At 38.8% G+C, this 15,835-nt stretch overlaps 2 protein-coding genes across 2 annotated transcripts; both read right to left on the bottom strand.

Annotated features, from left to right (window-relative positions):
* Positions 1–428: 428 nt before the first annotated feature.
* hsh2d (hematopoietic SH2 domain containing) lies at positions 429–5,117 on the bottom strand. Its single transcript, XM_082523697.1, has 7 exons — positions 4,813–5,117; positions 4,599–4,686; positions 3,977–4,167; positions 2,137–2,226; positions 1,865–2,030; positions 1,426–1,686; positions 429–977 (listed from the first exon to the last, which is right to left on the bottom strand). Exons 3-7 carry the CDS (start codon positions 4,099–4,101, stop codon positions 513–515), a joined length of 1,107 nt encoding a protein of 368 aa, XP_082379823.1. The 5' UTR covers positions 4,102–4,167; positions 4,599–4,686; positions 4,813–5,117; the 3' UTR covers positions 429–512.
* Positions 5,118–8,435: 3,318 nt separating this feature from the next.
* Positions 8,436–15,820, bottom strand: LOC309699921 (ras-related protein Rab-8A). The gene is made up of 8 exons (XM_082523167.1): positions 15,244–15,820; positions 14,692–14,752; positions 13,776–13,836; positions 13,185–13,262; positions 12,266–12,355; positions 12,099–12,164; positions 10,012–10,062; positions 8,436–9,878 (listed from the first exon to the last, which is right to left on the bottom strand). The coding sequence occupies exons 1-8, from the start codon at positions 15,365–15,367 to the stop codon at positions 9,789–9,791; spliced, it is 621 nt and encodes a 206-aa protein (XP_082379293.1). The 5' UTR covers positions 15,368–15,820; the 3' UTR covers positions 8,436–9,788.
* Positions 15,821–15,835: the final 15 nt, after the last annotated feature.

Below are 15,835 nucleotides of genomic sequence, written 5' to 3'. Positions count from 1 at the left end.
TAAATATTCCTTGCGACCTAAATGTTAAAGGAATAGGAATATTATGAGGCTGTGGCAGCTGTTGGCTTAGCTTAGCTTAACTTAGCATAAAGACAGAAAACAGGATGAGGCATCTATCCCGCCTCTGTTATCTTATACAACAGGGAAAAAAAGAAAACACACGGAATGATTTAATTAGTAAACTTTAAAGAAACCGATAGGCACATTTTGTGTCTAGTCTAGCTGTTTCACTGTGTTTCAGTGTCTGCATTAGCCAGTTGTAGACACATCCTAAGAATGAAAGACTGGTGCAATGCTTTGACATTAAGCCTCTCTTTAGGTGAACAAAGGTCATAAAGATAAAGGATCATAAAGGTTGGACGAATGCAGTATTTTCCACTTCCTCTCCTTTGCCCAGATGAGGATACATGTACACATTAACCTCTTCCTTGACTTGACACACTTGTTTATTATAGTTTCAGGTGATCACTGTGACCTGTCCATATTCACTATATTTTATGCACTCTATTTTCTCATGTGGATCCGTAGCCTGGAGCAAAAGGTGGAGGTGGCATATATTCTAAGGGTAACATGTCATCAGTCAGCTTCACAGGAGTGCAGCTGGAGGAAAGTGGTGGTTCACAAAAGGTCAGATCCCTCGTGATCTCCTGGTACTCGTGCTCATCATTTTCACCCCTGTCAGTGTTAATCTCTTCGTATGAATTATCCTGCAACGGGCCCCTCTTCTTTTGGAATTTCTTCTTGAAGTTCTTTAGGTTGGTGACGACTGACGGCTTTACTTCTTGATTCCTCACTTGCTGGTTGTTGGTAGTGGGCGGTTGTTCGGAGCCTGCAAACGTGGGCAGATTCTCAGGAGCAGAGACTGTTCTGACAGCCTGATTCTGCTTCAGAGCCATGCAGTCTCGAGAAGGGACTTCGGGAGGCTGGTTGGATGGAGGATTATCACCTGTATATTTCTTCCTGGGTGTTGGGACAGGCTGCAGATGAACATAAAGACAAACTTAATTTTTTTATTTTATTTTTAGATCTCTTTACTTCTTATTTTGAAAGTTAATGAAAACCTCATCTCAAATGTGCATCACCACAAATCCATCAACACTCAGGGTTACATTTACTTCTAATTTGTCAAAAATCTAGACTTCTCAGTCACTCACAGCAAGTAGCTCATTGATAACATGTTTTCAGGACCTGTCTTCAGTTTTTAGAAAATATTCATGCTACTATTTCAGTTTAAATCAAACCTGATCATCATAAGCAAATATCCTTTTACATGAAGATTTAGAGCCATACTTATTCTTTAGATTCGTATAAAAGGATGCTAACTGCAAAGAAAAGCTTTTTAGATGAAAATCTTTTAACCATAACTTTATCAGACAATGTACGGAGATCTTTAGCTTGAACAATAGTTTTCAAGGCCATTTTTACCAGTGCTGGGGGTGGAGAGGTATTGTGCTGAAACTCATCTTCCAAAGAAGGGTAGAGTCTATTTGTTTGGCTTTTTGGAGGCAAAATTGGTGAGTTTCCCAAATAATTTGGGCGGTGAGGAAGGGCAGGTGGGATATCCTCTCTTGACCCTGGTGGATTTATGCTGGGAACCTGGAAGTTGTTTGGTGGCAAACTGGCCCTAGAGTCTGGACCTCTTGAGCAAAACAGTAGTTCTGCATAGTCAGTCTTGTCATTAGAAGCCTGAAAAGATGTAGAAAAGTTACAGCACAGATGTTTTATTGTAGTTTACACAATTAATCTTACTTAGCTTAGCTTGATTAGCTTATGCTGAGCTTATATAATGTACTAAAAAGTAAACCTGTAATTTACAATAACATAAAAAAGCATGAATGCAGTTGAGACAAGCACATTTTCTCACCTGTCCACAAGGAACAGTCAGCACTTGAGTGAAAGGCATGATGGGAGTTCTACGATGAAAGTCCACCAGGTCATGCAGAAACCGGTGATACCTGTTTTCCCCCACTATGATGTAAGAGCCATGTTCCAGTGCATCAATCATAAAGTGTCTGCAGCGGTCCTCGGCACTGATTGGTCAGTACATTAGAGTGAACAGAGTGGAGTGTCAGGGTCACTAAGTGTGTGAGCACATTACTTTAAAAATAAGGTTTCCGTCATGCTGAAAACACTCACCGATACGAGAGAGTGTAGCCGATCCTGCTCTCACTGACTCTGATGAGGAAGTAACCCGGCGGCTTAGCCATTAGCAGTTCCTCTGCTGTCCTACACAAAGGACCACAAACAAAGGCCTCTTTCATGCATGCACTTCAATCTTTACATTTTATGGTTTGGGGTTATTTATAAACCGTAGCTGTCACTAAAATGTGAATCACATCATAGTGGGAATCAGCCTGGCCTTTGGGCATATTCTACAAATAGTTTTTGTATATCATATGACATAGTGAAAGAGTTCACACCTACAGCCAATTTAGAATCACCAGCTAGTCTAACATGCATGTCTTTGAACTGCTGAAGGAAGCCAGAGTACCCGGACAGAACCAGCACAGTCAAAGGAAGAACATGCAGACCAGCTGGTGGAGTCAAACCTGTGACTGTCTTCCTGTGCAACAGTGCTAACTGCTCTGTCACCATAATTAAAGATACTAAACTATCAAAAGTATACCAGTCCTTTTTCCAGCTATATTTAATAACTGATCTACAGCTTTAAAACATGGTAATTGTGCAATACATCCCATATAATCATCTCTCATAGTGCAATTGTACAGCACAGGTTTGGTCTCATATTAAGTGAAGTAAGCTACTTTCAGCTGTTCCCTTATTCACAAGACGTCAGGACGTCAGGTATCTTTGTTTAACGCTGTATCCCTAAAGGGATTTGAGTCTCCTTCCAGGATGGAACCATCTTTCACATGCTAGCTGAGTGCATCAACCATTACTCTATGGAATTACTGTGTGGTGACCAAAGTAAACCGGCAGAGTGAAAGATTAGTTTCAGTCTCACCGCCTAAAAATAGAGTAAAAAAAAACCTATAGGAAAAGTAAATGCAAATCTCTGCTGACACATATTTGTGCCTAGATGTTCAAAGGCTATTAGATGGGCGGTTGAGAGAAAAAGAGTCTAACCCTGTGCTTTCCCAGAAATATCGGAATACCGTGGCATGTGAATGATTTAACAGTTTAATAAACATTAATAAAGAAATGTAGCATTTACAAAATGTTCAGTCAGTTAGACAATCACATCAGGTCATGAAAACTGATATCTTTCAGTCTTAGCTCCTCATATTTTGGACTGTTTGCCTTCCACTGGAGTAGATGGAAGGTAATGATATAGGTATGATATGATATGAGGTGAAGACGTGCGGCCTTCATCAGGGTCATTACAAAATACCAAACAGTATACTGCAGGAAAAAAAGTCAAATGAACCAATCACACATTCACTCATATATTTTAAAAAAAACATCAGTATTAGAAAATCTAATTAAAAACATAAAAACAAAATAGATTCTTATTCATACCTGCAGGAAATAAACTCTTTAAACAAAATATCCAGAATGCTTCTGTCTTTTCCCTGATAAAGTTCATATTACCGACTCTTTAATGGTTTCAATGCCTATAAAAAAATAAAGGCAAGCTGCAATGTTTTTCATAAAATGTCTTGCAACAGGACTGGTTAAATGATTCCTCTTTGTACAACTTAAATGTTCATTAATTTTCTCTTTCAGGGATGTTTCTCCTATAGATGTTGCATTACATAGGCACTATGTCATATAGACCACATTTTTAGTTTTATAAGTGATGAAGCCTTTAACATTGATGATGTTGCCACTAATGGTTTTACATTTTTATTGTACTAGCAATTTATGCAAGACCCACATTTAGAATGACCTTGTAGTTTATGAGTTATCAGGGTTGTTTCTGGGGTTGAAGGGTCCTGGAAAGCTGGAATAACCTAATGTTCTTCCCTCTTTTATAATGATAATGCGAGCACAATTATATATCTCATAAACTTACTTTCTGGAAATGATCCCATGAAACCACTCCGGGACTACACCGTTCCTGATGACAGACTGGAGCTGAGACTCTGTGAACCAGGTGTAAGGATCACGTTGTCCCTGAAACGTCTGACTTCCCTCCATCCTCCTGCGTAATGGTTCATTTAATCGACAGTTATGGCTAATGGAAAAGTCACTGAGCACAAAGACCTGCAAATGAAGAAGTTAGTATATTTAGTCTGTACATTAACTACGCACCTACAGTAGAGACCACATACAGGTGTGAAAGCTGGGTGTTAATATGCATTTTAAATATTCATTGTTCCTGTTGCAGGTGAAGTGCTCTGTGATGTCTATCAACAGTTCCTCAGGTGAATTATTATTAGTTCCCGTGCATTTTAACAATCTCAAACATAATGCAGTTTTCCTTTAAAATGACAAAGAGCTAAAGGATGGAGTCTACTCACCAATACCTTTGTTTACAGCAGTACTTGTTGTAAGACTTTATCAATTATATTTTTGAATTCATCTTAAATTTGCAATATGAACACATAATTCATTACAGAATACTGATTTTGTGAATAAAACTCAATAATGTTGCTTCTGGCGTCAAATACAAACTCATAGGAAAAGTTACTCACCCTGTCTGGCAGCTCCGAGATAGAATGACACGGCTGAGCTCGCGCACCTGAAAAAAACCTGTCTGGGGGCGGGGGCGGGGCCAAAACCCTACTCGATCCAAGTAGAATACAGTAAATTTTTAAGTACAGTAGAATAGTTTTTTTAAGAGACACATAGAAAACACTGAATAGCATCACTAAATAAGAAATTAAATTATTCAGATACTCCACATACGTTAAGGCTGAAGTTGCATGTCTTGATTGTATCTGTGGCTGTATGCACACAAGCACACATGCGCAAAGCTGTGGAGAAAATGACCTTCAAGTGATTGTTCTGACTTAACAGATTGGAGATAAAACACAAGTGAAAGGAGAGGCTACAGTCTGAGTGATTTTAAGCAACAACAACAAAAAACCTCAAAAGACTTTATCAGTACTTTCCAGCTCTCCCACGTTACTCCAGGGCCAGATTTTTACAGAGTGCCGAAAAACAATTTACATCTGGGAAACTTCCTAGACGTCACTGACGACATGCAGTACGTTCGCATCCCACAGCATTTTATGTAACTTATCATTAGTAAAAACATATTTTTTTTATATGCAGTGCATGATATACAGGTGAGCATCTTTTAAAGAAAAATAGATCCTGCTTTCAGGCATAATAGGTGACTTATTGACTGATTTATGATTCAATAAAAAAAAATTCCTGTAATATCGACATCCGCTTCAGAGAAAATCCACCGCCCACCTGACAATTGTTAAAAAGAAAAAAGTCAGAGCAAAGGTCAAAGTCTTTCTGGTGTGAAGCAGAAGTGTTGCGCTCCAGTGCAAATCTTTCTGCAGGGCTCTTCTCCATTTATACACAAAGTGCCCCCACCTACGCACTCCACCTCCTCCACAATTTTATGAAAAATACGTTTTTGGGGTTTTTTTTTTTTTCAAACCTTGGTGAAGAAAGTTATCAGGGAACCACTAATGCTCATATGTCTTCTCCTCAAGCAAACAGGCCCCTATTGTACACCTTAAAGCTTCCTTAAACTGCCAACTACTGATAGAGAAGAAAATAAACCAGTGCCACATCAGAGAGGAGAACGCGGCAGGGAGAAGTAGCCTCAGTCTAATCATGGTTCCATCAGCTGACTAAAGTGAAAGCTGCAGCTCAGACTGCGGGCATATTCTTTCCCTGTTTGTAAGGCTGAGGAGGAAGTGCACGAGTACAATACGCTTGCTTACAGAGGGTGTGGAATAGATGGCATGCTGACTCCACAAATCTCCTCATTTGTACAGAAATAATCAAGTCTCTCAAGATCCCCGTGATAATATGAGGCGATAGACTGCTCCGCAGTTTTTGCGCCACTTCGATGCCGTAGGCTACACATTTGCATATTACCATGTGGTAGAGTGGCAGATTCATTTGCAACGCAAAACTCTACATCACGGATGGGAAAACATCAATAAATAGATTTCAGAGAAACTGGATTATAGGAACCAAAATTTTCAATTTGTACTGGTGTCATGGTGCAACCAGTTAACCAATTGATGATATATAATGACATATACAGTGTATATATATTAATTCTGTTTATGGGACTGTGCTCTGGATCTGTTCGAGCCACTTACCTAGTTTGGGGTCAATGCTGAGGTATTTACTTCAGTGTACTCATGGATGTTTGCTGTTTCATCCTGGATGGTGGTTCTAATACTCACTAGTCCTCGGCCGTCCTTCTTAGCAGACAGTCTCAGGGTGCTGGAATTCCATCTCATCCTTTAGCCAGCTGATTATCCGAGTCAGGCATCTGACTGCTCAGGACTTGCTTACTTTCTGCAGGTGTTTGGTGGTTGCGGCTTTCCTAGCGGCCTCTTCGTGATTCCCACTTGCCTGTGGGATTCCCAGGTACTTGTAGCTGTCCTCGGTGTCGTCTTCTGGTTGTGCAATCCTCTCAGTTCTAACCATCTTCCCTCTTTGTTACACTTTTCCAGCCTGAATGACATTGCAATATGTCTCATTTACTCCTGGCATACAGCTTGATGTAGAGGATAACAATTGTGCCATCCTGTAGTCGGTATCCGTAGCAAGTCATGTTAATGATCTAGCCTGGGCGGTTCAGGCCTATGCAGAACAGCAGTGGGGACAGCATCTGTCAGTTTGAACAGGTCATCTTGACCTTGACTACATGCCTAAATGCACTGAGGTGCTGCCATGTGATTGGTTAGCTGCATCAACAACCAGCTGAACAGGTGTACCTACACAATTAAAGAAAAACATCAAGAGTACTTGTCCTGCAAATGTTTTGTGTTTTTGCACAGAAAAACATACTGGACACATTTAAGAATCTCATTTTTAATAAATCATCAAAAGTACACATATCTACAAAAAGTGTAGATCAATAAGATTTACGAAACTACAGTACAATCATTGTAGATCTTATTTACAATTGCTGAATTATTTACTTTATTCCACATGAAGCCCATCAGTAATCAGCAAAGAAAGCCAATTGTAGTTCAGGAATGCTTAAGATATGTGAACACAGAACTGTCACATTTGCAAAAGGGAGAGAATTACAGAATAAAGCAACGGCAGACTGTAGCTCACAATGCTGGATTTTCATCAAGCTGTGAACTGATTTTAACTGAGAGTGATTTTAAGAAACAGCCGAAACAAATTTAAACCAGCAAAGCTGACATTTCCTTAAATCCACAGGAAAACCGTTTTGTTACAGGTTTGATTGGATGACTCTTCAGCACCACTTCAAAGGACCAGCTTATCTGGCCTTTGACGTGATTTGCTCAATTTCCTATTTTTTGTCCTCTGATGAGCTCTCGATGTAATTGCATGGAGTGACAGCAGAAAATAATAAAACAAGATCAAGGATCCTCTGCACAATTCTAATCTCAAATAAAGCTCATTAAGTCAACTGTGCAAAGCCTTTTGAGGTTTCCTACGCACCAAGAATGCATAGATTAGATGGTCATAATACTGGACCAAAACAACACAGGAGGAGAGGTGGAAGAAGGTGGTTTCCAAAAGCATCAGAATCTACGCAAATGCATAAAAAAAAAAAAAAAGTTCAATCACTAAGTGGGAATGTTGTGAAAACAAAAAGAAAATCTCTAGATTTCTGGTTTCAGTGCTCAGATGTTTTAAAGAAGCCCAGAGAGGCTCTGTGGAAATCCTGTGCATGCAAATTCTTTGCTTTCAGTTAAAACTTGCAATAAACACAGACAATAAATGTTAAGAAATCTTTTTTTTCCCAAAACAGAAAGAAAAAGGAAGAAAAGTGCATAATCAAGAAGAACATAAAAGGGCACTTTGTCATTTTGGTGCTATGATTTCTTTCACTCCATAAATACTGCTACAGCACAGCACATATCCAAGGCCCAGGAAACAGTTGTGTTTATGTTCCCCCATTGGAACAGACAACCGGAACAAGTACAAATGCATAAAACCACACTTTCACCATTGCTGTGACTCTTTCTGCTGTGTAGCTGAAGTTTCCTCCAGGTGGTCAGTGTAGGTATTGCTAAAACAGTGTGGAAAGCAACATGAAAAAGGAGCATGTGTGTGCCCTTAAATTACCCCCCTTTCTAAAAACCCAACCCTACTGCAGACATGTGAACACAAGAGAAAAATCAGGGCTCTTTCATACATTACATTGCACATTAAAGAGGACTGGAATGTTTTAGCAGAAGACGCGAGAAGAAAGGACACGTAAACCCCACTGTGGATATGATGAGTGACATGTGCTGGCATTACTCTGTAATACGGTGAATCATAATCAATTTTATATATATATATATATATATATATATATATATATATATATATATATATATAAAATTTTTTTTTATTTTTTTTTTTAATATATTTACACGATGCATTTACATAGATGTGGACATTAAGGAAAGAGCTAGACCACCCTGTCAGGACAAATATCTAGTATAATATCTTGTGTGTGTGTGTGTGGGGGGGGGGGGGGGGGGGGGGGGGGATTGTACGCATCACTTTGGAAGCACAGGTGACAATCGAAATATTATAAAAACACATGAGTGTAATACACGTATTCTTTAAGTATAATCTGGTCTTTTGTTGGTCATAAGGATCAAATACAGCGCTGCCTAAAGGTTTGTGGTGACTGGGGACCGTCCTTAAGGAAAAGGATATTTGTTTTTATGTAATAGCGCATTAAATTAATGATAAATGGAATTATTCATCAGGAACCATCACTGAGCTTTAATGGAAGATCAAGCATACATACCCTGTTTTCAGCAACCATCGCCTCTGGCTTCGAATGTTGCATCGTGTCACCTAACGCAAGTTTATCATGTAAGAAGCTGAAGAATGCTGTGCTGACTAAAGAAGCAAACGATGCGGCTAGTTCAGCGTCTGGAGAATCAGCCTTTGTGTGTTGGATTAAAGGCTCAAAACGCACCTGAAAAAGTTATATTCTTGATCAAAGAAATGCAACAGCACTTCCTACTCACTTCAAAACTAGTCTAGACAAATACATTCTTTTAAAAAGCTGCCAGATGAGGAACTGTGAGGCGTTTCTGTGTGTTTCTCAGACTTGTCCTATTGTTGTTCAGCTGGGCACTGGGGTCTCCCACTTCTCTTTCTCCTCTGGTTAGTGCTCTTCTGTGCACAGAGTTTTGGCAATGTTGTACATGCAACGTCCTTAATCTCTAAGAAGAAGAATACTTTTTCTTTTTTTTGTATCCAATCCATATGGTATTTAGCTGTGCACAATCAGCTTTTGAACATGATAAACTCAGGAAATGGCTGCTTAAAAAATTAGCCTCTCTAGTTACGTAGATATTAAAACTCTCTCAAATTTGATGAACGAATCCCTTAATTATTATCCGTCACTGCCGAAAGGTTGGATCTTTCTTAGTATTTAAGGACGTGACCGTTAAGAATCTTTCACTCTTGTGCCTACACTGAAAATATTAATTAATGGGGGGTGGGGGAGAAAAAAAGAAATGAGATTAAATATGTAACAGAGCCCACAGCAGTTAGATCCACAGGTATTAAAGGAAGACTGGTAAACCAAGGCGGGGGGGTAGACTTTTCCTAATTACATAAAGACGGGACAAATCAGAAGGAGGAGGAAGACAAATGAAGAAGGATAAAACAGATCAGCGTGTGCTCTGTCCAGTTATGTCCAGTGGGGGGACACGGTTAAGGCGATGGTGGTTGCCGACGCACTCGTCTTCTCACAGCAGCGTGCAGCGGAAGAAACTGCTCTTCTTGGGTTGTTCTGTAATCTTTACTCCTTGATTGCTGCCCTGTGGGTTGTTTCCCTCCTAAAATGCACAAATGTTAAAGCCCATTAATTAGAAAAACATCCAAGACACCAGAAAACACCATTAACACCATAGCTACTGAAACTACTGTGGGTAAGCTATTAATAGAGTTTTCACTTCTCTACTTTCTTACCAGCTTCTTGTCCATTTTTGCCTTAATGTCTCTGGCAAGCGTTAAGAAGGCCTGCAGACCAAAAAAAACCCAGAACATATAAGATCATTACACCGCACCGAAGCAATAATTCAGTACAATTATCACTAAGAAATAAATAATAAACAACAAGACGATGTAATCCCAAACAAGTGTTCCAGCAATTATCACAGGGAATCTAAAGTGTTTGGACAATAACTCGTTTTTTTATTTTGTTTGGCTTTTAACTCAGAGTGGTTTCTTATTACCCTCTATTTATTATTAGAATAATGAAAACATCAAAAATAATCAATGTTTCATTGGATGTGTTGTTTTGGTGCCTTCTATGGCAAACGTGCTATTAAAAAGTGCTCTATTAATAATTCATTTTCCTCTTAGGGTGGTTTGTTTGTGCGGTTTTGAATACGGTGATTAGATTCAGGCACAGCTCAGAACAACCACACCGAGACTCTTTGGAGGAGGTCGTTTGACCCAACTACAACGTGTAGGCTGCAAGTTTGAGAGTACCACACATGTGCCGAGGGCAAAAACTGTAGTCATTAACCACGAAATGAAGTGAGGGCTAACTAAACTCTCCCTGTAATCCACTGTCAGTGCGTCCCAGGGCGGCTGTGGCTACAATGTAGCTGCCATCACCAGTGTGTGAATGTGTGTGTGAATGGGTGGATGACTGGATGTGTAAAGCGCTTTGGGGTCCTTAGGGACTAGTAAAGCGCTATACAAATACAGGCCATTTACCTTCATACTGTATTTGTTTTCAAGATTGTTTATTGTCCAGATGTGTCTGTGGCGCAAACTGATAATTCTTGTGTCTTTTATAGTTCCACATTTGGTTTGGTTGGAGTTTTCTCCATGTGAAAAGAAACCGAATACAAAAAAAACAAGGAAAAGCTACGAGTTTACAACAAAGTGCATGTGCATGTGAAAACGCCCCAAGACCAGAGGAAACCCAGTGAGGGCAGTTTGATGTGCTGCACTCAGACTTCCTTGCCTCTGGCTTTAGGACTTTGGGGGAGACAGGGATATTAATCTGAGCAGTAAGAAGATATGTGGAGGGATTACACTTATTACGATTGAAAATTGGGGAAATCCCAGTCGTGTCAAAGCTCAGAAACATTCCTGCGGCCTGAATACTGAATTACTAGCTGCTGGAATGCGACCATATTACTCGATGAAGGAATTCATCTTTGCTATATCTCTTTGTATCCACTTTGAAGGAGCAAAAGGTTTGGATTCTGTGGCTGCGCATGATTAATGGATTCTGACCACACTGCAGCTGGAAACTTTCTCTAATGTGTTTAAAGACACAGAAACTCTTAACCATGTCATGCCATAATAGCCACATTCATTTCAGATAAAATTATCTCCTTCTTTTTTACATTATTAATTGTAGTTATATTCATGGTGTATTTTGGTTTTCATGTAATTGAATGTTGTAACTTTGTGTATTATGAATGTAAGCCCAACAAGGGACAATAGTTAGAAATTAGCAATAGCTATAAACTTATGTGCAGTACATCAGTTTCATGCTTTATATTTGGACTATGTTAAACTGCACTGTCCCTTTTAAACAAAGAATAAAAAGAAAGATTTAAGATCATTATTTGATCATATTAAAAGTTTTGATTTATTGGATCTGTAGTACTTTACCTTTCAAAGTTATTTTGAACTGTTATATTCTACCTATATATTTAGTCACGTCGTTTATGCTTCAAAGAAAAACTTAGCTAAGAGTATCAAAGTCATTTCCCAACCTTTGGGATAAATAAATATTATTAATAATAATAATAATAATAATAATAATTCTTTTTCTTATAACGTATAAATATTTGGTTTTAGGTATGCTTGTAATATTCTGATAGAGCTGCTTGAACCTGCTTCCTGCTAATAGGAAGTACAATTGTGTCGTTGTCCGGTGTGGATTTCAAGAGTTAAAAATGATTTAACATCTGAGCTGTCGCACATGTGCTGTCCCCTAGTTTTACAGAGTAAAAACATAAATTAAGCTGGCCATCTTCCACAACACCACTTTCAACAACTAGCAAATAATTACTGAAAACTGAACTCACATTCTCCACGTTGATGTTCGCCTTCGCACTGGTCTCCATAAATTTGATACCGTACTCCAGCGCCAGCTAACAGCAGAAGAAAAGAGTCATTAGTGGGACTATTCAGACACTACTTTTATTTTGCAGGGACCTCAGAGTAACATTATCACCGACAAATCAATTCCCACCTTCTCTCCTCTTTCTTTGGACACTTGACGCTTGTCATTAACGTCACACTTATTCCCAAGGACCATCCTTTCCACGTCTGCTGATGCATGCTGTGAAAAAGAAACTCATGGTGAACAGGTAGGAAAGCTACCTCATATATACTAAGAATATACTGGTATGTTTTCACCTTGTTCAATGCCACCAGCTCACCAGTAAATAAGAACATTGTTACTAAAGGTAACTGATGTTGATGTTTATCTGCTGTGTATTTTACACTCATTAAATACTGTGTTGGTTATTTATAAGGCTGACGAAGAAGGCCTCTGGATTTTTTTTAGTTATTTATTTTTTCACCAAAAAAAATCTTTATCGTGAATGATTAAAACTTTTGCATGAATCTGTATGTTTACATTTAATGTAGTAACCTTAAAATAGTTCTGCTATTACGTTATAATTATAATTTTGCTTCTCTGGTACAACAGGGAGAATGAATAACAAATAACAATGCAAAACATGGGCATAAACATCAGCTATTGTCCAAATTGATATTCTAAGCACAAGAAATTCAGATTTGATACCAATCGTTGAGCCCTAACACAAAAATTATAATTACAACTATTCTGTAAAACCCAAATAGATTAAGCTGCTTAAATAAACCTAGCCCTGCAGGAGGATTTGGACTTTTATTTGTTGACAAAATTACAAGGAAAAGGATGTGCAGAAGGCAAAACAAGAGGGTTCCTGCAAAACAGGGCCTAGCACAATAACTGCTTTATCTTAATTATCTGGGTATAATAATTTTAATCCTAACAGAAACTGAATCAAAACTACAGCGTTACTCTATAGCACTTTGTAGAAGATCAAAATCAATAATTAACCAAAGAGGAAGAAATCTGAACAGAAAGAACTAGAAAAGTACGAGTAATGCAAGGTTTTTACCTCTTCTATATTCCGTATCCAGTTCTTGATGTTTTCAAAGGACTTCTCATTGGTAATGTCAAACACTAACATGATGCCCTGCAGAGGTCATAGAGCAGAAGACATAAGAAAACACAGTAACCTAAGATCAGTGCTGTCATCGCGTACTTCTTGAATCTATCTGATCCACAGAAACAGAGCTGAGAATCAACTCTAATGAAAATATGCAGCTCATGTAACCACTGTGAGATAACCACTTGTTATTAATTAGCACTATGTCAATAAAACGAAACTGAGATGAAACATCGTCGACCGGTGATGAATCATGTTGTGCTGGAGCAAAGTAAAAGGACTTTGATCAAAGGTAAGAAGGTCCAATTAGGTTTACAAATACAAGCATACTAACTGTATGCTTGTAGGAGGGACTAGCAAAAACTGCCAAGGTGCTGTAGTGAGCACACCTGATTTTTCAGGTGTACATGGCATTAACAACAATGTGGGGTGTGGCTCTAGTAGAGGTTTATGCTGCAGTACATACATCATTTCACCTACTCCATTCCCAGAGATTATCTCAGCTAATGTATCATCTGAAAGGCTAACGATGCAACTTACCATGGCTCCTCTGTAGTAGGCTGTTGTGATAGTCCTGAACCTCTCCTGTCCTGCTGTATCCCTACACAGAAGATACATCTGTTAACTGTCCTCACAGAACACATTAAGGGTATAACAGCTTTTTTAGAGATTTTTTTAAAAGCATACAAAATAGGGAGCAGGACCAAGTTTCCGAGTGTTCCATACAAGTGTTGGTGACTTTCCTCGCTTGACACAATCCTATTCTGGTCAGTTACAGTAGTAGATACTGTCCAGCAGTTATACAATAACTTGTTCAGCTAACACCAACAATGTGAGGTCATTACCGTTTGTGACGCTAGGTACCCAAGCCAAGGCTGTGTGGTATTTTGCTTTTGAATTTATCTCAAGTCTTATGAATAGGGGGACAAAGAAAATAATTCTAAGAATATCAAGTACTTTTTGTCTTTCTCTAAAATATACAGGATTAGATTTAGGGTAAGACTTAACATTAACCCCAAGAAGGGTTAGACCAATGGTGGCCAGACCAAATGTGGGGAGTACAAAGAGTCTGTTTGATTGGGAACTTTCCATCTGTAAGTTAATAAATACACACAGAAAATACAGGTATGGCAGTGATCATGTAGATAAGTAAATACAAGTAAATACCTGTTTTTAACGATAACATTGTTATGAAACATTCTTTCTGATTTAAATAATTTAAATAATAAATTTCTGATTTAAATTAGTTTGTGTTGCTGTTAAATTGCATTGCATCATACTGAAATGCTTCTTCATCAGAAATGCTTCTCATTTTAGAACAATTATTCTAAACAGTAAAGAGTGCAGGCATGCTGAATTATGCTGCTGACTTTCAGTTTGAAGGCAGCTTAATATCACTGTCATCCATCACCAAACCCTGTCAGATGAAGACAATTTATGGACTTGTCTATCTTACCATATCTGTAGCTTGATCTTCTTTCCATCTAATTCTATTGTTCTGATTTTGAAGTCAATACCTGAAGAAAATAAAAGTCACATCAATTGTCTTTTAGAAGCACCACAAACTTTGCCTGACCACCCCACAGACAGTAACAATATCTGTTTTTAATGCACGAGATAATTCACACTTTTGTAACGTTGGCAGCATGAGTGCGAAGTACAGGGCAGTCTGTCATAAGGGAAATGACAGTGCCAACTATCACTGTTAGCTTTGAAGCATGCTAGCTCAGTTTACCCCTGTTAAAGTATTTATTACGATAAAAATGTCAGGTGGGGTGCACTCTCATGGAAATCACATATATTTGAGGTTGCCAAATATTCAGGCCGGTTACAACGTCTGTGAGGTTTCTGGAAAGCCCCTCTAACTAGCCGGTTGAAAGCTTCCTGACTAGCCTGTAGTACAATATGAATGCTAGCCAGAAAAGTTAGCAGAATTAGCCTGTCGGGATGGGCTACTCCTATGTCTCTTTTCGTCCAAAACCACACCGATAATTCGGCTTTTACCCACCTATCGTGGAGATAAACGTTGAGTTGAAGGCATCTTCTGAAAATCTGAAAAGCACGCAGGTCTTCCCAACGCCGGAATCGCCGATTAAAAGTAGTTTAAACAAGTAATCGTAAGTCTTCGCCATGTTATTAGTTAGCTTACTACTGCGGATATCCCGCCCGTCGCGTACAGGGAGGCGTCACTTCCTGCGAGTTTCTTTTGGACAAATCAAACGTCACTCCCCACTGTCGTCGTGGCTGCTCTCCCGAGGGGGTTTGCTCGTTTTGATGCCTGTGTCCACCCGGGAGAGTGTTGTTAATTAATCGCTTAACTAACCACTGCTCGTAAGAACACAATACTAAGCCGCTGGTTATGTGTAGTCCGAAGGAAACTGGAAACTGCACACAATTGTTTAACCCTGAGAGTTTCTAAGAGTTTTCTACTGTAGCTTTTAATTTATTGTTGCTTCTTATCTTTTTTTATTTATTTTTTTTTACAACAGGTGTTTTTAAGACCTGTTTAGATTTTGTTTTAAAAAATAAATAACTAAAAGGCTAAATTAAAGCAGACCTTTTCCAGTACACTTTCCATTCTCTTACAGCTGTGCTGTTTG

The sequence above is a fragment of the Aulonocara stuartgranti genome, assembly GCF_965226115.1.
Source record: "Aulonocara stuartgranti genome assembly, chromosome: 23".
Classification (NCBI taxonomy): Eukaryota; Metazoa; Chordata; class Actinopteri; order Cichliformes; family Cichlidae; genus Aulonocara; species Aulonocara stuartgranti.
The sequence above is the reverse complement of the archived record's forward strand: the minus strand, read 5'-3'. Positions and strand labels throughout refer to the sequence as shown.